Here is a 21,997-nt window from a genome sequence, read left to right as displayed (position 1 = left end):
AGAAAGAAAAGAGCCCCAGCACTCTCCCTCACAGCCTAGCTACTTCCCAGCAGCCAAAGGCCTCAGTCCAGATGTCTCCTCATTTAATGGAAGGGGGCTCAAAAAATGAGTGAACACTAGGCCATAAAATACCTTGGTCCAAGGAACAGTTTTGTTTGTCAGTGGTGAAACTGTAAAAAAATTGCAACCCTACTGAATTATTTTTATGTTATGCCTGTCTCTAATGTACAGAACCAAAATACTAATTCTTTGAATCTAAAAAATCACAGGATGAAAATTACAGGGCTGTGGGTTTGCATTTTTTAGGTTTGAAAAACCAGCACTGAACAGTAGCTTTATTTCCTATGAGAAGGCAGCATATAGTTCACAAGTAAACTTTATTTTCCCCAAAAGGAAATGGAATTATCAGGGTTTTGCTTTAAAGTACAATCTTCTTTACTGTAGCAACCATGAATTGTTTATTTATTAGGCCAGTACTACAGGACCTCACTGGTTTCGCTCTTTTTGGAGCTCATCAGCTGTAGGTAACGGCCTAAAATTTGTAGAAATAACCAGGAGTTCAATTTTGTCATTTTAAAAGTTCAATCAATTTTAAGATACTTGCAACTTGCACTTTCCATAAGCCTACTCTCCCTAGCCCCACTTAGGTCCCGAGTTTCTCCAAGCTTAGCTCTGGCATTGAAAATTTATCATAGCTATCTGATCAGGTTGATATTTTTCTAGATTAGATTATTAGGGGTTCTCCCTTGGCTAGAAAATCATTAATCTGCCTTAGTCCTTCTCAATACACTGCATGTACTCACATACTCATTTCAGCAAAAAAGAAAATCCTCCCTCTCACAGATTCACAAATCCCCTCCTGCTTATCTGCTCTGGACATCTAGGTCAGAGCTGGGAGAAATTAGATAACTTCTTTCAAAGTAAGGGGGATTTGCATAAAGATTTTCTTCAATTCTAATATTCATCTCCTCAAATTTTATCTCGAGTCTGAGTGAACTTGAAATTACCTAGATCCCTCCTCATTGTTCCAAAAATTGTCCCAGTCCTGTGTTCATAAAATACCATAGGTTTCAAGAAGCCTTCTGTCAAAGGTAAATGGTGAACTGTATTTTAATTTATGTTCTGTTGGTAGTGTATCCCGGTAGCCATGGCAGACAATGTCTATACTGTTTTGAGTGAAGTATGTTACAACTTTTTCCTACTGCTGAAAGCTGTCTGAATATATCTGTTTCATTTCAGTTTTGCCTACCCTCCTTATGGTCATCAGTTCCAATGCCCAGATCACAGTGAAGGCCTGATCTTCTATAACCAATCTTCTATAATCAAACCTAAAATCTGTCAAGTTTCAAATCATTCTACATTTTGTTCAGAATATTTCACACAGCTCTAATTACAGTAATGTGCCCCTGTTAGAAAGAAATCTGTGTATACAACTAATTAGCTACAGAGATATGGAAATGCATCAAGTACTGCATAGAATGTAAAACAAAACGTCTGACATAAATGAACAGTCCAATGCATTTGATGATGGTGCAATGGTCAGAGAAGATGCTAGTGATGACAATTGAACGTCCCTTTGCCTTCCCAGCCCCCTTCATATATTCTCAGGCATAGGATGACAAAGGGAAGTCCACGGGTCACATGACTAGAGACTGTCGACATGGTACATTCTCAGAATGCCCTTCTCCACCACCAAACCCAAGTCACTCCAACCTAGTTCCTTCAGTCTTCTAGTTGTGGAATAAACTTCACTTATATGGATCCAGAACCAAACTAGCACATGCAGAATAAGCTACTAAATATTGAAAGATCAATACTAACATCTAACACTCCAAAGCAGTTTTGTTCACTTTGTTAATTCAGTGGGTACACCTACATGTTCATTAATGTGCTTTTGCTAATGCACATTAAATTTAGTAACTCCATTGTAAGGTACTAAAAAAAAGACACATTAGCTTATTTTTATGTGCATTAGCGAAAGTACATGGGTTTTCTGTGACACTTTAATACACATTAAAATAGGTTAATGCACATTAAAGCACACATGGAGATGCGCCTAGTAGTAAAGCTAGATCAGAACTCGGAGCTAGATATCAACCAACTTTGAACTGGATCTGTATATTAAGTCTGATCCTTACAGAGGGATAGAAATGGGGACAAAAGCACAGATCAGAAACCTTTAGAAAAGTTCAAATTTGGAACTTATTTTGTTGCCAATATCTAGTTAGAAGAGTTGCTTATTCCTGTGAGATAGAAGCAAATATTGAAAGTAGTGAGTCTGTGGCACAAGACTGGATGTTACAGGATATGGACTCTATTAGCTCTGACAATGAGTCGTAAAGTGGCCTTGAACATAAAAGAAAATTACAGGTCTAGCTTTGTTTGTGGCTTTGAACAAGTCACCTAATCTCTGTTTCCCTTTCTTTTTCTGTACAAATGGGAATACTTACTAGGCGTGTGCAAAACAGGCCTATTCGATTTGGATTCAGATTTGGCATGAATCAGGGACAGTGATTTGATTCATTTGGTTCAGATTACTGTCCCTGATTCAATTTGGCTGAATCTGAAGATTTGATGCTGATTTGGAGAATAAGTGATTCAGCCATAGATACAGCTTTAAATGTTTTTTCTACATACTTTGAGGTGTGGCTCATGAATGCTGTGATGGTGGGTTGGATGGAGCACCCCACAAGAGCATGGGAGGCCCCATGTGCTCAGCGGTGAACCTGGAAGTGGACTGGAAGTACTTCTGGTCCACTTCCAGTTCACCAGGAAGCGTGCGCCCCTCTCCCCCCTTGCACCTCTTGCTTGGCGATCGGCCACAGGGGGACCCTGGGTACCCCCCCAGACTGATGCCTGGAGGCATCCCCCAGACTGATGCCCCCCCAGACTGATGCCAGGAAGCATCAGTTGCTGAGCCGGGAGGTACAGGGGAGGCTCCCCAGCAGACCTGGAAGTGCTTCTGGTCCATTTCCAGGTGTGCTGCCGAGCATGCTGGGGACCCCCCCACACTCCTGTGGGATGCTTCATCCGCCCCACCATCTCAGCATTCAAGAGCCACCTGCTACCTTGAGGTATGTAGAAAAAACATTTAAAGCTGTGTCTATGTCCAAATCATCGAATCTTTCTGAATTGATTCAGAGAGATTAAAGTGTCTCCTGATTTGATCAGGATTTGGAAATTTGGCCACCAAATCAGGCTGAATCTCTGCTGAATTTAATCAGCGACTGAAGCTTCACATTTGTATACCAACTTCTTTTAACTACCTTAACAGCTATTGGTGAGAAACAATATGTAATGCTATGGTCAAAAGATTAATTGGAACAGTTTGCATGATTTAATATGTGAACATGGAGGGAATGGATGGATACATTTTTTATGAAACTATTTTTCAGTTCCTGCAAGGGTATTTTGTTTATTATTTGGAATCATAGTTTATCTTGAGGATGGAAGCAATTTAAAGGTGGGGAGGGAAGGAAGGCAAGCTCTGGCACCAATGCAAGCTTAAAGTTCTTTCTAGGGGAAAGGATTTGAGACAAAACAAAACATATTCTCTATAGCTTTGAATATTTATTGAATTACTGTTATAAATCAGTTATAAACCATCCAACCCACCAGCACTGTTTCTTAGGATGCTGTAATAATATGTACGCAAAAAAATAAAAGATTAAAAGTGTAATATTTATAAACAAAGTCAGGACTGTTCTTTAAAACCTGGACATGATTAATTTTAGGAGATCTTTATGGGTGCAATGTTATGATGTTATTACAAGTGAATACCACCTCATCCTGTCATGTGCCTCAGTAGACTCATTATGCATGTTTGTTAGCAACTGCATGCTCAGGAACAGATGGCTGGTCCACTGAAATCAGTGAACCTATTCTTGCAAGCAGGAATTATGCTAAATTGAATAAGAGAAACACAAGCTTGACAAAAGAAAGGGTATGAGAAAATTTGCTGTAGAAAATGGAGATGATGATTCAGCAGATAGCTCTTTTGTTTATGTCAACATTGAACAAATAGTTCAGTGGGCTGTTGGGGATGCTGGACTTGAATTATGGTTTCACTGATGAAAATTGAAACTGAGGGATTGATGCTTGTGGTCATTATAGATTCCATGAAGCTAGAAGAGGATTCAGCCCTGATATCTTGATTAAATTCCAATGTGGGTAATTTGTCCCTAACTGGGCTATTATAAATTACTTGACCCTAAAATGTGAAGCCATATGCTAGGCATGATATAAAGGCTACCACCTCAGACACTATCTGCTCTTTTTTGGTGAGAGATGCAAGCATTCCTTTCTTCTACCCTATGCTGAGAGAATGTGCAAAGAACATAGTCCTCCACAGTTCACTTGTACAACATCAGGAGAATAAGTTGGCCTTCTATTACCTTGAACAAGCAGAACAGCTAATGTTTCTGCTAGACCTCCATTTTCTTTGGATGATCTGATTTATTAATTTGGGAGCACAACCTAGCATCTTCTTCATATAACTATCAGGCCAACTTCAGCATAAGTGCATAGATGAGCTTATTTTTCCAAGCGGGGTGATTTAATCTGCCTGCTCTGGAAGGATGATCAAGGGACTTAACTATCTGTAGATTCCTTTAAGTCTACTGCCAGCCTCTGGCTCTGCAAGGATTTTGTCCATACGCAGTGCACACTGAGGTTTAAAAAAAAAATAATTACCCAATTGTTCTGATTGATTGAGAGAGTGTGCTTTCCTTTTATTTTCAATATCAAATCCATCTTGAATTGGTCGTGGAGGTGGATGATAAGGATCTCCCTGTACTGGCCCCGCAGTCAGGGAGTTGGCACTGGGAGCTCCCAGCTGGCGGGAGCAGGAGAGCTCATTTCCTGCTCAGCTCTACACTGAAAGACCTGGGCAGGGAACAAGATGCCCAGCCACCACCCAGCATGCAGTGTGGGGGCTGGGAACTGTCCTGATCAGGAACAGGTCCCAGCCCCATACCCTGATAGAGTGATTGAGGCACTGGGCTTAGAAAGAGCTGCAGGGTGGGGTAGGTCCCAGGCCCCTGCCCCAGCCCACCAGTGAGGCAGCTAGCAGTGAGCTAGCTGCTCAAATGGTGGATTGGGGCCCCTCCCCTGCAGCTCTTTCCAAGCTCCCTGCTCCTGATCACGGAGCCGAGGCCAGGAGCTTTGTGCTGCCAGGGCAGGAAGACATTGTCTCTGCCCCAGCAGTAGGTAGCCCCCCGGAGCCAGGAGACTGCTAGTTCCTTGCTAGTTCCTGTGCTAGCACCTAGGAGGAGCCTAGAGCTCCCCCCAGTGGTGGCAGGTGCCCATTGCAGGACTGCAGGAAACAGTGCAAAGAGCAGCAAATCTGCTCCCTAATCCCTGCATATGTAGACACCTTCCTGAAAGCACTTGGTCCAGAGTATCTTACACCAGAATAAACTTAGGCTGGATCAGACCCCAGCAGTCTTTCCTGCCCAGAGCAGTGGGGCTGCATCTGTTGTGAATCTATGTGAAATGCATGGGTAGGTGTGCCTCCTGAGAACAAAGAACATGTATATAAAAAAAAATTACAGGTCTAGCTTTGTCTGTTTGCTCCCTTACCTGAGATAACAAGATCAACACAAAACTTTTTTATCCATCCTTTTTTTCCTTATCTTCTTTAACAATCACTCCCCATTCCACCCCACAGATGCACTCTATACCAAACAGGAAAATGAAATACATGTAAATGGAGATTCTTAGCTTGAAATCCATTTCCAACACAGATTGTAATTAAAACTCTTTCAGTTTACCTGATCAACTATCAATTTACTTTGTTCTAATCCCTGAAGGTTATTGTTTACTCTAATTTAAACATCTTAGCCTTACTCACTGTACTTTATGTATACCCAAGGCATACTTCAACGATGTCAAATCTCTGTCAGACTCTCAAAGACAATGGGAAGTGTAGTTCTGCTCTGATCAAGATTGTAATGTTTTGCAGGAAAACTTTCAATAGAAAAACAAGAATAGAAAACTTTCAATAGAAAATTTTTTACTGGCACCTAGTAAAAAACCCTACAGAGCCAGTAATCATGTTTGCAAACATGCCCTGCACTTATCATAACTGCTAGTCTCAATTATCCTTCCTATAACACATACTGAAAACAAATCTAAACAAAAAACATTCTCTGTAAATTAAGTGCAAACATGTATTAATAGAACTGAGAAAAATTTGGCAGAGTTGGTGTTTTCATGTAGAGTTAAAAGCATGTGGTGGCATTTGTTATGCTTACTTGCCACTTCCAATTATGAAAATCTAATTACCTTGCATTTAAAACGCTCATTTTCCCTTTGTTTAGAAAACCTGTGCAAAAGTATATCAACTTTATCCTCAAATGCCTGAATTATCTGATATTTAACAAACATTAACCATGGCTGTAGCGGGCACAGAAACTGCGCATATGGAGATTTCTCTCATTTCCCAATTAGAAGCTAAACTCAAAAAAACCAAAGACAGGCTGAAATCACCAGTCAATTCTTATAGGTACTGAAGACATGCACGATAAATCTAAACATCCTTCCCATGGCAATAATTCCTTTTAGCTTTTTCAGAAAAATGTTAACTGTAAAAAGAAAAGCAGTTGGCAAAAATTGTAAACGTATGGACTTATTACAATCAGGGCTCATGGTAGAGGTGATATCTTCATACTTGTCAGAGAGTTTGTTACCATAAGTAAATATATATGGACATATGCAAGGCAAGTAAAATAATTGCACACTTGAATATTTGAGTGCATCATAGAATACTTAAGTGTGTAAGGATATTTTATACATAGTATTCTGTACTGTTTCCATACTTTGAGGACTAGCTTAGAGTATCAATTAATTATAACACTAACGAGAGGTAATAACAGAGTAATTGTTCGTGTCCATTCAAATAAATACTAACTAAGAATGTATTCCTTCTCTTTGATTCAATTACTATAAATATTTTACACCAGACTTCCCCATGTGAGGATCAGGCCCCTGTGTGAGTAAATTTCTGTCCATCTCCCATCTGTCCCCCCCTGCATAGGAATACTCAGGTACTGTATACATGTTGGAAGGGCTTAGCACCCAATTTGAAAGGACTTTCAGGGTTTAAAATACATACAGCGGGAAAGTTATAAGACTATATATGTTCTAAAATGACCTGCCAAATAACAAGGATACTGAATTGCTCCCCCTAAATATGCAAAGAAACAGCACCAAGATATCAAGATGTAAAAAGATTTTCTTGTAATATGGAGAGCTACTGAAACATTTGTAATTATTTGGAGAACTTCCTTCTGCAATGACATCAGTACAAAAATGTCAACTCGATGAAATATTTTTTCCTTGAGAATGCTTAATATTTTATAGATGACCTACAAGTTGAACGGTTGGCAGTTAACTGAAACCAACAAAAAGTTTGTGGTCTATGCAAATCGTATTGCCTACGATCTCTAACACACTCTGGGTGGACAAATTGTTTGAAAGGTCTACCACCATTACTTAGTACTGTATTTACTCAAATCCAAGACAAGGTTTTTTCCCATTCAAAATTTGGTGTGTGTGTGGGGGGAATCCCTTCATCTTAGATTCAAGTACAAGGTAGGGGTGCAGGTGACTGCTGCAGCTCTGGCTTTGGTCCCAACCCTGATTCAGGCTCTGGGTTCGAGTCAGAGGCACAGCTTCTCCCTATACTCCCTGCCTGTTCCCAGTTATCTCTTTCCCTCTGCCTATCCCCTACTACGTCCCCACTGTTATTGCTTACCATCAGTTGTGGTTCTGGCTCTGGCTTAGCTTCAGCCAGAGGCACAGAGCACCAGGGGCTGGGGTTAGAGCTGGAGCCAGAGCTGGAGCTGCAGCCAGAGCAGGAGCTACCATCTTGTGTATAGAATCTAAGTATTGGCGGTGGGGTGATCTTAAATTCAAAGTAATTTTAGATTCAGGTAAATACAGTCATTTCCCAGGGAGGACTCAGAGATGAAGTGATATTTTCAGCGGTACTGTGATGTTCAGATAATGAGGCACCACCAGTAATATATAACATGCCTAATAGACACATTTGATAGAAATGCTTCATTAATGTTCAGGAATATTATAATTGGATGATTTGTAATAGGATGCTTTAAGTAATTAGTTGCTTCACTTCTTTCCTCTGTCTGTTCAAAGGCACATCATCTGAGTCAGATGATGGATTGAGCTCATTTTTTATGATGTTCATTAATATTTTCCCAGGATTGAAACAAAAGCTGAGTTGTGCTGTTGTCTCTAAAGGGTTGGGTGGACTTGATCCATCTCTAAGCCAATGCCACTTAAACAATCATATTTGGTGAAAAAGAAAAATTACTCCCCTCTTTCACTTGGTTTGTCTTTTCAGGGGGCTTATTTAAAACTTGTTTCTCTTCATCAGGCAGACATGCTCCAAATTATTCAAATTTCTCTCAGGCAAATAATTTCTGGAAAGGACCGTTAAAAATGTTACAGAATGTTTCAGGTATAAATGCATATAGATAAGTCTACTCTTTTGAGGAGGTTACAACATATCACAAAGATACTGTAAGCTTCCCCACAAGTGGTAGGGAATACATAAAGAGAAGTAAAAATGCCAAGGAGATAGGGGTAAATAATAAGCACTAGACAAAAGACAAGGACTTAACATACAATATTAGATTAACTAAGGATGAAATCAGGAACATAATGCATGTAAAGAGGTGGACCTTTGTGTACTAAAAGTAATAATAATTGGTACTTCTATAATGCTTTCCATTCAAGTACATCAAGGCACCTTGCACTAGGACACTGACCCCATGAATTACTGCAAACTTACTGCAGCTCCTTCAACCATGTTGTACTGCTTTACATGCATTACTCCCTCAAGACTGGAAGAAGCAAAATTGTATCTATGTGGCCTGGAAGGAAGGCTAATTAGCACTGGGATCACATAGCATAACACTGATTGTAGATTTGGGGAAGATAATTCATGAGAAGCAACATGGTGTGTTTGAAGGTGCCACTCTCAGGCAGGGTAAATTTCTGGTCTATATATCTGGCCTATATATCAGGAGTGTTCAACCCTCGGCTCACAGGCCTGACTGGGTATGCAGATCTATGTCATCTGGTCCACATGGCTCCCCACAGGTCCAAAATTTGGTGATGGGGAGGTGGTGTCCACTCACCTGCTGCCAAACTTCTGGATCTACAGGTAGCCTCACAACAAGACAGCATAGCCCTGCATACTAGATTAGATGCACAGGACTGGGCAAGTGGTTCAGAGCCTGATCCTGTGGGCATGCAAGGCAGAGGGGTGGTGGCATGGGACTCAGTCTGGGTGTACAGGACCCAATCTGGCCCACGGACTGGCCCACCGTGATTCATCCAGCCAGTGGGACCCACAAGATTGAGGATCACTGGTCTAAGCCTCACAAGACTCCTGTGGGAGTAGAATCATCTGCATTGTACCTAGAGGAAACTAAAGAAGAGATATGGTAAGTGGCAAAGAAGTCTGTAGGAGAACCAGAAATAAAACTTGTGAGAGAGCAAGACGATTTCTAAAGGTGAAAGTCAGTTTGGTGGAAAGTTCTATCATCCAGAGAAAAAGAAAATGGAAGGTCTAGTATTGGCAGAGTAGGCTGGAAAACAAGATAAGGAAATCAAATTTAAAAAGAACACAGAAATGAAGGTAGAAAATTTTGTACCAGATACTGAAATGTTACAGAATGTCTTAAAATTCTGGAAGATGGAAGAGATGTGTTCTTCTATAAGCATTTGGAACAAAATGAAATATTGAATTTTAGAATGAGATGCACTTTAAAGAAGAAATTACAGAGGAGATGGGAGCATGTATAAGAATTTTAGAAAAAAATATCAGTCCAGATAAGATATCTTTGACAATAATCAAATACGACATCTTTAATACTATGATTTTATATCTATCAGGTATGGATAGCTATGTATTTTCAAAATGTTGGAAACTGGCATTAATCTACTGATTTACTGGGGTCATATTTTTCAGAATTGACAGCCGCTTTTAAGCATCCAAATCTATATTAAGGTACCTAAGTAGGTGGCTTGAATTTCGGAGAAACTGAACTCAAGTGTGAAAATTTGTGTTTTCTTATGCTCCTGAGCTCTAGGTTATGCAAAAGTTCACAGTAAAAATTTCCAATATTTGATCTACTTAGACAATATCTGTGAACAGTGAAACATTCTTTTCCATCTCTGTACTGTCATAAGAGAGATTTCAGCACTACCTTCATTTTTAGAAGCAGGGAGCCAGAAATCAGTGACATATTAGTGATGAGGGATAGCAGCATTAAATTAGAAACTGTGATCTGATTTGCTTGATGTGTTAGTTCTTGCTAGTAAGTAAATCTAAATGCCTGCTTTAGAGATAGTCTGTTTATAGTACTACAGTTGAAATTACAACTCAAGTCTAGCTACATGTCCATGAAGCATTCACCCTTTGACTAGAAAAACTTGGCTACCAATGAAATCTCTACACATTCCTCATGGATACTATTAATATAATTTTTCAGTCCAGTTATAAAATGTTTTTAAAATACAATGAATAAATAATTGTAACTATGTTTCTGAATTGGGGATGATAATTCTCTATTTGGTGACACACTGGCCTTCCAATGCTAAGTAGAGCTAGACAGGAAGCAGGCGCCCTTTCCTGAAAGAACATTTCAAAAAACATTCTTTTTTCACTGAAACATTCATGACCAGCCTTAGTCATAAGTTAACTCAGTAGCTCAGAGATACCTATGCATAACTGATGGGAGAACTCTGCTAAGTGATAGACATATACTGCTCAAACTCCTATTTAGCCCTCTTTCCCTGGTTTACCAAGTTGTCACCAAAATACACGATCAAGGATGACATCAAGAAAGCCACAAATATGTACAACGTCTATCTTTTGAAATCTGTACAGAGATGGGGTGTGGCATCTTCAAATAGGCAGCAGCAGTAGAGATGGAATTTCTCATCATATCCCAAAAAAGAGAATTCCTGGATGACATTGTCAAAATAAACCTGTTATTCTGTGGGAATGGATGAAAACAGCCTCTTTCCAGCACTGTGGATGGGACAGAAAGGGAAAGGAAGACAGTGAGCACATCTACATGTGCACCTTAATGCACAGTAGCCTATTCTACTGCACATTAAAGTGTCATGTCAAAAACAGTGCTAATATGCTAATGTGCAGTAGAAATAGGCTACTGCACATTAGCATCACTAAAAGGTATGCACTTTTGCTGCTGCACATTAGGGCAGCCTAATGCACATTTATGTAGCACCACAGAATAGAGGTACTAAACATAATGCACAGTAGCAAAAGCATATTAATTCACATGTAGATGTACCCAGTCTAACTTCCCCTCCAAAAAACCCCTGAGGCATAGCTCTTATTTCCTCTCTCCCTCCCACAAGACCGCCATGGCTTTGAAGCATGGAGTGATGATTGCTAAACTCCATATTTACTTAACTCGTCTATGTTTAAACTATTCTCTCATGACTGAAGTGAGGAGTGGTAGGAAAGAGGAGAGAACAAGCGTTTACCTAAGCACTTTTGGGCATTTGACTAACCTCTGACTATGTGAACCTCTGACTACTTTGGCAGGGTCATTATGTGACCCAGAATGTTGGCCACACCACAACCAGAAAACACAACAGACTCCAGGTTTATATAGCTTACTACATACCTTAAACATGTTTTCTCATTTCTGAGCCAGTGAAAGAAAGAAATATGGTTCTCCAGCTTTTAAACAGGAGAAGAAGGCAGAAAGGAAATGGGTAAGAATGGGACAGAGAAGCATAGCCTCTATGTCTCAAAGAAAATATTTCTTGAGGAGACATTTCCCTACTGATGGTGCTTTATACATTTTGCAGAGCATAAACTAAGCAATTTTTTTACAGTTACAATCTGTTCAGGCATATCAGTCACTTGTGAGAGGCCAAGACTGATGACACTTTAATGAGAAAACCAGTTTACATTTTCAAAATTGTCTTTATACTTGGACACCTGCTCTATTTTAATAAAATGACACATTTCTTCTCCACCTTAAGTTACCTGAGAAACTGAAGTGTAATATAATTTTCATCTGTAGGGTCTGTTGCTAAGCTTCAAAAAACTGTCCACTACATTGAAAAAGGATGCAAATTTGAGACAGAGAAATTTACATATGAGTAAAACACAGACCTCATATGGGAAAAGTCAAAATCTGTTCTCAACACTCCATGCAAAGAAAACTAAACTTTGCCAACTGTTCATTAATTCTTGGATCTAGTCGGTATTCTAATCTTCTAGTCTTTTCTTTTTTGATTGCCTCTTCTGTCTCCAAGGCCCCAAGCTTGATGCTCTCAATGGGCATTTTCCACTCCTGGATGCTGACTGTTTAAAACAGTAAATAAGAGCATGCATGCATGGCTGCACGCACTCCAGCTCAGAATGAGGTCAATTTATAACAGTGTGACTGTGCGTTCTGGGGCAAGCCACAAGGATGTTCTCTGATCTGCATTTTTCTGTTAGGTGCATAAGGGAAAGGCATCAGAGAGTAGCCATCTGTTCACCGACTAGTTGTGCAGGTGTCCCTGATCTCATCCATGCAGTCATGTTATTAGTGAGTAGGGTTGAGCAAATCTCAGTTGCCTTTTTTGAAATAAAAACAACTTAAATATATTTAAGTTTCTAGTTTGTTTGCTTGAACCTTATCTCACAAGGCCACCTCTTCTCTTGTAAACCTACCAACATTCCAGCCTTTCCTGCAACAAAACCTATGAGCTTATATCTGGCAAGTTTCTTTGAGTAGATGTGATATCTTTTATTAGACCAACTGAGTAGTTGGAAAAAAGTTCTTAGCAAGCTTCCAGGCGCAGTCACCCTTCTCCAGGCATTGGGAATTTCTCCTGGTCTGAGACTCCAAAGAAAGAGAGAAGCTAAAAGTGTGGCAGGATCTCGGTAAACATGTAAATAGGTAGAAATTAGCAAGACAAAAGGTAAAGCAGGTAAGGGAGGGGGAAGAAACTCCCTATGCCTGAAGAAGGGTGACTGAGCCTGAAAGCTTCCTAAGAACTTTCTTCCAACTACTCAGTTGGTCTAATAAAAGATACCATAATAATAAAAGATATCATATGTACTCAAAGAACTAACCTGCCTATGTCCTTAGACCAACACGGCTACAACCAAAAACCCATGAACTTATATCTAGCAGCCTTCCCTCTTGCCAGCAGGCCCCAATTTCCTGTTTCCTCCCTGGCTTTTGGTTCCCCCTACCTCTGAAGATGTGCTGAATTTGTGAGTACTCTGAGACTGACATGTAGCAAGGTTCTGTGCCCTCCAAACTGCATTGTGAGCCAGAGTTGAAAGTCTGAAGAAGTTCCAGAGCTTAGCATCCTTGTATTTTCATGTATAATGAAGTATGATGATTAAGACAAAGGCCAGACCCAAACTGGAGAAATTAAATGGAAGAACAAAAGTGAAATGCAAGCACTTTAGTAACAGACAGACTTGGGGCAAGGGAGTACAATGGAAGATCAATCAATAAATAGGTTAGAAGTGGAAAAGGAGGGAAGTATGGATTACGTAGTCCTTCTTTTTTAAAGACAATGTCACATGAAGTTTCTGTAACAGGTGATTTTTATATAGAAGGAATCTACTTGTGTTTTCATCATGAGAGTCCTCAGAATAATTCTTTTTTATGCCGTAGCTTGATGTAGCCTGATTACATTGTATGGGTCACTGAGCATGATACAGCACTGTTGGTTATTTAAGCTTAGGTCAAATTAACCATCTAGATGATTCCTTTTGGACATGAAATCAGTTCAATTTTGCACTGATAATGCAACATTGGAGACAATTCTTTCTTCCTGAGCTGAATAGTTCAATAACATCTAGCTTGCAATGTTCATATAGTTTACAATTTTTTTTACTTAAATATGGAAAAATTTTTCACTTTTAAAGTTCTTAGCTTGAATTCAGCCCCTGTTGGATAATGTCTGAGAGTCACTGCTATCTCATAACTTTTTAATTACATGACCATGCTGTTCTCATTCCAATTTCAAATCCCTAGATCACAAATATTGCCACCACAAATGACCTTAAATTGTACTTTTGTTGCAAGTTACCAGCAAACAGGTTATGGCTACAAATTCATAGATTGTAAGGCTGGAAGGGACCTCAGATCATTGGGTCCAGCCCCCTGCACCAGGCAGGTAAGACAGGTGGGGTCAGGTGACCCCAGCAAGATGACTATCCAGTCTCCTCTTGAAGATCTCCAGGGTAGGTAATTGCACCACCTCTGGAAGGAACTTATTCCACAGTCTGGACACCCTAACTGTGAAGAAGGTTTTCCTAATGTTGAGCCTGAAATGGTGTTCCAGGAGTTTGTGGCCATGACTCCTGGCTTTCCCCAAGGGTGTCCTACTCCCCTGATATAGCGGTAAACTGCTATCAAGTCCTCTCTCAGCTTTCTCTTTTTTAAGCTGAAGAGTCCCAGGTCGCTCAGACTTTCCTCATATGGCTTATGGTGCAAGTCTCTGACCATACGGGTGGCCTTCTCTGGACTCTCTCAAGTTGTACCACGTCCTTGTTAAAGTGTGGTGCCCAGAACTGGATGCAGTACTTCAGTTGGGGGTCTCACCAGTGCCGAGTAGAGTGGATGAATCACCTCCTTGGTCTTGCTGGAGATGCATCAACTGATGCATGCCAGAGTATTATTTGCCCTGCTGGCAACAGTTGCGTTGCTGGCTCTTATTCATTTTGTCATTTATTATTACCCCCAGGTCTTTCTCATTCGTAGTGCTGGTGAGGTTGGCATTGACAAGCCTGTAGGTGTGCAGGGGATTGTTCGTTCCCAGGTGGAGCACTTTATATTTCTCATTGTTGAACTTCATCTGGTTTTGACTCACCCAACTTGCTAGCCTGTCTAGATCCCCCTGTATCTGTAGCCTATCTTCAAGCATGACCACGCTTTCCCATAGGTGTCATCTGCAAACTTGGCCAGTGAACTCTTCCCCCCCTCATCTAACTTATTGATGAAGATGTTAAAAAGTACAGGACCAAGCACCGACCCCTGTGGGACACCGCTGCGCACTTCTTGCTAAGATGACACAGATCCATTCATTAAGACTCTCTGGGGCCTACCCCACAGCCAGCTTCATACCCACCTAACTGTTTCACAGTTAAGCCCACTGTCTTCCAATTTTCTCATAAGAACATTGTGGGATACAAGATCAAAGGCTTTTTGCAAGTCAAGGTATACAACATCCACCACTTTCCTTTATCCAGGTGATGAGTCACCTGATCATAAAAGGAGATGAGGTTGGTTAGACAAGACCTTCCTGTGATGAAGCCATGCTGACTGTTGTTCAGAATCCTACCTTCTGCAAGCCTATTGCACATAGACTCTTTAATGAATTTTTGCAAGATTCTCTCTGGGAGAGAAGTTAGGCTAACTGACTTAAAGTTACCTGGATCCTCCCTCCTCCCCTTCTTGAAGATGTGCACAACATAGGCCCTGTTCCAGTCCTCAGGGACCTCTCTGGAGTGCCATGAGTTTTGGAAAAGTTTCACCAAGGGCTCTGTGATGACATCAGCCAGCTCCTTCAGCACCCTCAGATGGAGTTCATCTGGTCCTGCTGACTTATATATGTGTAATTTCTTTAACTGATCACACAGTGGTTCTATGGCAACAGTAGGGAGGCAGTTATTTCTGCCCTGCTCATTCTGTACCCTATCCAGCATGATTTTTCCCATGGCCTGGTGAAACACAGAAGCAAGGTAGTCATTCAGGAGTTCAGTTTTCTCCTGAATGTCAGTAACCAGCTGTCCTGAATTGCTGAGCAGTGGCCCCACACCCCCATTTGCTTTCCTCTTGTTCCCTATGTACCTACAGAAGGACTTTTTGTTGTCCTTGATTCCCATTGCTAATCTAAGTTCAGTCACTGCCTTAGCCTTTCTAATTTGTTCCCTACAAGTAAGGGCCATTGTTGGGGCCTGTCCTCCTTGGGGCCTGTCTTCAGCTTCCGTTGTTTATATCCCCTTTCTTCTTTCTAAGGAGGACCGTGATTTCCCTGTTTAGCCAGAAGGGCTTCCCAGCCCTTCTGCTGCCCTTTCTCCATGTGGGAATGGACTTCCTTTGTGCTTCAAGGATTGAATCCTTAAGGAGTGACCACTCCTCATGCACATCTTTTGCCTTTGGTCCCTGGTCCTGCAGCACTTGCTCTACTAGTGACATGAGCTTGTTCAAATTTGCATTTTTGAAGTCCAAGACTTCAGCCCTGCTATCAGATTTGTCTGCCTTGCAACAGACAGTGAATATGATGGTTTCATGGTCACTGTCACGCAGGCTACTCTCTACTTTTAAGTTGGTCACCAGGTCATCTCCTTTGGCCAGGACCAAGTCTAAGAGAGTGTTACCTCTGGTTGGTCCATGCACCTCCTGAGTCAGGAAGAGCTCTTCTATGCAGGTCAGGAAGGAGTACGACTGGTCCGAATTGGCCAAGCGTTCCTCCCAAGAGATGTCTGGATAATTGAAGTCACCCATTACGACCATGTTCTGTTCATGCATGGTCTCTGTCAGTTCTTGGGTGAACTCCAGACTGAGTTCTTCCCTCTGATTTGGTGGTGTGTAGTATACACCTATAGTTAGGTCTTTCTCTGCACCCCCCTCCCCACCCCTGCAGCTTGACCCAGAGGGTTTCAAGGCTCTTTTTTGGAGCTGATGTCAGCCTCCAAGGAGGTGTATTGCTCCTATAATTGTCTCTGAAAATGAACTCTGAATTCCTGAAGCAGACTCAGCCAGGTAAGGGCTAAGATTTACTGGTAGGGCTGAACAGCTGTGTTTGCTCTGCTGCTGCACCAAGTGGTTTGGTAGATAAGCAGAGTTCAATTTCAGCTCCAGAGCTGATGCTCCATCAATCCCTTAAAACCACTGTATTTCAACAATTAAATGGACTTAAAAATAAAAAGTAAAAAACAAGGAAAGAAATACTAAAAAGAAAGATAGTTCCCACCCAAAAGTTGTGATTTCCATGTTGTTGGTTTGTGACATGACATAGAACAGATATAAAAACAACTACTACCACCCAAAATGTTAAAAGTAATGGGCCTGAGCTATGGAAGAATGTTAATAGTAGTAACAGTTATGTTTCTTTCAAGCTTCCTTGTTTTACTTATTTTGTCGAACAGAAATGCTTGCCCAATGTTCCCATCTTTTTTCTGCATTTTATTTTGCAAAGAAGTGCCTTCTTGTAAACGAGATACAGAAATGTTATAGGCTACTAGAGAAAAGCTTGGAAGTTTAATGTAATGTTGAGGTGGTGTTCACAAGAATAAAATGGATCAGAGATCTTTTCTCAGGATGGTGCTAAATTACCAGAAACAAATTCAGCTTTTTCATCCGAGCAGTACTTCTACGTTTATTATCAACCTGTATTAACCCCTCTTCACTATTCTAGACTTTCAGAATTACTTTAAAAGACTACACTCTCTTCATAGGTAAAAGTGTCATTTACTTCAAGTCCTGGTATCCTTATAACTGTAATTAAAACAATAATATAGACAGGTTGTTACTCACTAGTATTTATCTTCTGAAGTGAGATGTGCTTTTCCAGCTGTCTACGGAGTTTCACTTCTGCTCCATATTTGCCTGTTGTCCCATTGTCAGCCAAAATAAAATGGGAGTGCATACTATTCAGTACTGTCAGCTTACTCATGGGATTGGACATTGTCTGATATGGTCGGACCACCTGTGTCAGGAACAAAGAAAGCTCAATATTACAAAATAATAAACAACTAAATCAAAGTCAGTCTGGAGGTGAAGAGGTATTTTTGATGAACTGGACAGAAGCTACTATTTAAAAGTAATCATTTGACAATAGTTAATACAGTGAAGTATTTCAACTATTGAACAGAAAACCATAGAATGGAAAATAACTGGTGTTTGCAACAGCATCTTCTGGTAAAAATTGACTTTTCAATGGAAACCACTATTTAAAAGGATGCTAGAGTATTCTGTTTCAGTAACACCTGTAGCCTGAGTTGAGTTACTTTTCAGTTACTGAAAGGAGTCCTAGAGAACTTACTACATTTTGTATTTTACCTATGTGACTATACACACATTACAAACATTGTCTGCTTTGCTTTGTGTTTCAGACTCATACATGGCAGTCTATTCCATAATTCTCTCTCTAGGATCTGTTTCTCTCTCTTTCTCTCTTTTTTAGAACAATCACTGGCAGAATGTCAGCTGCAGACTTCTTTGCCAAAGCTAGTGCCATCTTTGTTAAAATTTCTGCCACCCACTTTACCTCTTAACATGGAGTCAAATTCACCATCAAGATGAGGGACAAAAGTACTTTGCAGCATTTAGAAATCAGTTTAAAACCTCAAAACAGGGAAAATGGCCCAGATTGGCACTCTTCAGTGTTGCATTTCACTCAGAGCAGTGCATGAGCATTATAGAATTGTGGTATTTACATGACACTGGAAAATTATATAACCACCTTTACCCCCAATATAAAAGTAGTGGTGGAAGTTTATAGTAACATTAAAATGTTTTCATTTCCTAGAAAACTTCCCATAATATTTGGTATAACGTATTCTCTCAGTTAGCTGGGGAAATTATTTTTCCAACCAAAGGGCACAGTTGTAAATTTTTGAAGAATTACCATGTTATGCTGGTACATCCCCACTAACATGGCAGAATTTGGTTTTGTATTGATGGGACCTTGGCTGACCAAAATCATTTGCTAGAATCATTATTTCTTATGTTATTTCATATACTCTTTTTGGAGAGGCAAAGCTCATTGTAGAAGCTTGTGATAAGAAGTGATGGTGAAAAGATAAGTTACAGTGAATTAATAACATTCACTTAAAAGTACTGTACTTCATCTGAAGTTACTTTTCTTCAAGGTTTCACTATTTCCTTTTCATGAAAATCATGAAATCCTATCCTTTTTGTTCCACTGATATGTGTGTGTGTGTGTAATTATTTTTGTCCCTAGTAGCTGTCAGGGAAATGGTGGCAGGGAAAAAAACACAATTAACTTAGGAAAATTTGAAGGACCTTTTCTCTTGTTATTCAAAAGATTTATTTGATGGAAAAGTAAATAATAACAGTACCAGTGCTTACATGTCTTTATTTGGTGCTTTAATAACAAATGGAAACCTACAGACCTGTGTAGGTTATTGTCACCGCCTATCACACAGAAGAATAGTCAGTTGTTACTTGTCTGGCAAATACCTAAGTAGTTCTGGAAAAGCTAGGAGGATGGTTTGCCAGAACTATGCAGTAAATCACTACAGCTACTGGAACAGGAGATTATTTTTGGCTGAAGGCTTTTTTTCTTTTTGTTCCCCAGCCATAAAACATTTATTCTACAGGGAAGTACTACTTAATAACTAGTAATGCTTTCTTGAAGCAAACTCTTTGGCTAGGTTTTCTTATAGTAGTAAAATGAACAGGCATCCTCTGCCTCAGACAAAAAGAAAAACAAATCCTACAAGATTTCTTTGCTGTTGTCTGCTCATTCTGAGCAGTTTTCAATATTCAATAGGGTATATTCATATTACTACTGACTGAAAGTTAAAACAATGTGCCCTGATACAACCAAAGCCTATGTCTTGAGGTTATTTTTTGGGAAGCATTGCTCCACAATAAGATAGAAGATTTTCAGTTTTTCATTTTCACTAATCCCTATTTCTTTTGTATATTTTATTCCATTATGTTTCACAGGCAAGTCAAAAGGTTAGAAAGTTTGGTTGTAGGGTTTTCTTGTCCCCCTCTTAGATTAGAAAAAAGGAGTAAAAAAATCCTCCTGATACACTTCGTCTTCACTGCAGAATGAGCTTGAGTTACTTACAGCTGAACTAAATCGAGTGCAGGTAGCCATATTGTGAAGTAACACTTGAGCTTCAGAGTGACTGGACTTTATTACTAGGTAATTAGAAGTGTTAACTCCATCTAGAGCCTGTAGGGATAAAATCATCACCACACTCAAGCATTTTAGTGTGGCCGGCACTCAAGTTGGAGCTGATACTTGGGTTAATTCTGCAGGGAATACAAGCCTACAAATGACTGATGTAAAAAAAAAGTCTCATTTCTTTTCCACCACTGATCCCACAATTTGTCCAGAGAACAAAACTAAAAAATGTGGAACTCTTGGATAGAGAAGAGGCAGGGAAAAATATTATTTATTCATAGATTAGTCTACTAACAACATCAATAATAATGACAACAATTGTGATAATAATATATGACAAGAGTATCAAACTCATCCAGATGCATAGACCAGGTCTGCAATCTAGATCCAACGCATCCTGAATTGGCCAGAGTGGGTGCCCATGTGGTCCAGTCCAGTTCTCATTTTACTATGTGGCCCTGGAGCTCTGCTGCATGGCCCTGCAGCCCTGATTTGGCCACTACATGCAACATAGCCTCAGAGTGGCATGGGTGCTCCTCCAGTCTGGGCACCAAGCTGAAGCAGGAGGACATGAAGTGCATGGGGCCATGTGGCATACTCCACATGCTCCCCAAGGATCAATCTAAGATATATGGGCAGTACTGCTGTGCAACATTTTGATAGGCATTTGGTTTTGAAGCTGTCCCAACATGTTTCAAGCTCGAAACAGAGAAATTGAAACAAAACAAAAGGCTTTGAAACAGCTCTGAAATGAAACGAGGGCACTCAAAATGTTTCAAAAGTTTCAAAACGTTTTGAGTTTCAAAGCCAGACTTGCTGCAGCTAAAAAGAAACTAAAGAGAGGGAGGGGGAAGAAGGAGGAAGGACTGCTGTCTTACATTGACATCTAGCTCCCTCTGATCTCTTCCGCCAGTTCTCTGATCATTTCCCCAGCTCTTCCCTGGGGGCATAGGCCCCCAGTCTGCACAAGGAGTTTCAGTAGACTGCTGCTGAAACTGCAGCAGCAAGTTGCTGAAACCCAGCATGACCGCCTAGGGGCCTGCGCCCCCCTGGGAAGAGCTGGGGAAGCAATCAGAGGGCTGGGGGAAGATATGAGAGAACTGGGGAATTGAACAGGGGGTTGGGGAATAGAACTGGGAGCTGGGGAATCCAACCGGGAGCTGGAGAACCCAGCTCCCAGTTGGATTCCCCAGCTCCCCGATCTTTCCCCCAGCTCTCTGATGGCTTCCCTCAACTCTTCCCTGGGGGGTGCAGGCCCCCGCATGCTGTGGGATGACAGCAGGCTGCCACTGGGACGGGGGCTGGGTGCAGCCTATGCCAAGTGCTTGGAAGACAGGTGCTGGCAGTGGCAGCGTCAGTGTACTGTTATCCCATGTGCAGATTCAGGGGCCCGCACCCCGTGGGAGTGCTGTGGGGCTGTGCCAGACTCCTCCTGGAGGGCATGGGTGCGTGGGATGATACCAGGATGCTGCTGCTGGCTGAAACTGGTGCTGGGCACAGTCCGTGCTGACTGCCAGGTTGAAAGGTGCTGCCGCTGGCCCCAGCTGGCAGTGGTAGCATGCTGTCATCCTGCATGCAAATCTGGCAGCATGCACCCCCTGGGGGGGCTGCGGGGCTGTGCCAGACTCCTCCTGGGAGCAATGGGCCCCCAGATCTGCCCACAAGATGACACCAGGCTGCTGCTGCTGGCTGGGACCAGCAGCCTGTGCCAAGGGCCAGGAAGCCTGGTGCTGCCTCTGGCCGCAGCTGGCAGCAGCAGTGTGCTGCCATTCTGCAAACTGATCCAGGGCCCTGTGCCCCCTGGGAAGACTCCAGCACAGCCCTGCAGCCCTCCCAAGGGGTGCAGGCCCCCAGGTCTTTGCATGGGATAACAGCAGGCTGCTGCTGCCGGCAAATTATACAAGTTTTATTTTGACCAGTTTGAGGTGCAGTTTCTGAGAAACGCCTACACTTATCTCCTTGAAGCTTAGCAGGCTGAATGCCCTCTGAAGGGGCTACCATCCCTGCAATTTTCATCCAAATCAGGCAAGAAATGACAAAGTTATAGGCATTTTCATGATTCCCCATTATAATCTATGGGGGAAAT

At 41.2% G+C, this 21,997-nt stretch overlaps 1 protein-coding gene across 1 annotated transcript in view; it reads right to left on the bottom strand.

Moving 5' to 3' along the window:
* The window catches only part of TRPM3 (transient receptor potential cation channel subfamily M member 3), a 335,439-nt gene that overhangs the window by 284,423 nt on the left and 29,019 nt on the right, over window positions 1–21,997 (bottom strand). The window contains exon 6 of the mRNA XM_019517468.1: window positions 17,565–17,736. Within this exon, the coding sequence (XP_019373013.1) occupies window positions 17,565–17,736 (172 nt within the window). The remainder of the gene's footprint in view (window positions 1–17,564; window positions 17,737–21,997) is intronic.

Source organism: Gavialis gangeticus, unplaced genomic scaffold, assembly GCF_001723915.1.
Source record: "Gavialis gangeticus isolate Ggan-Ray unplaced genomic scaffold, GavGan_comp1, whole genome shotgun sequence".
Taxonomy (NCBI): Eukaryota; Metazoa; Chordata; order Crocodylia; family Gavialidae; genus Gavialis; species Gavialis gangeticus.
Note: the sequence above shows the minus strand (reverse complement) of the source record. Positions and strands in the feature narration are given on the sequence as shown.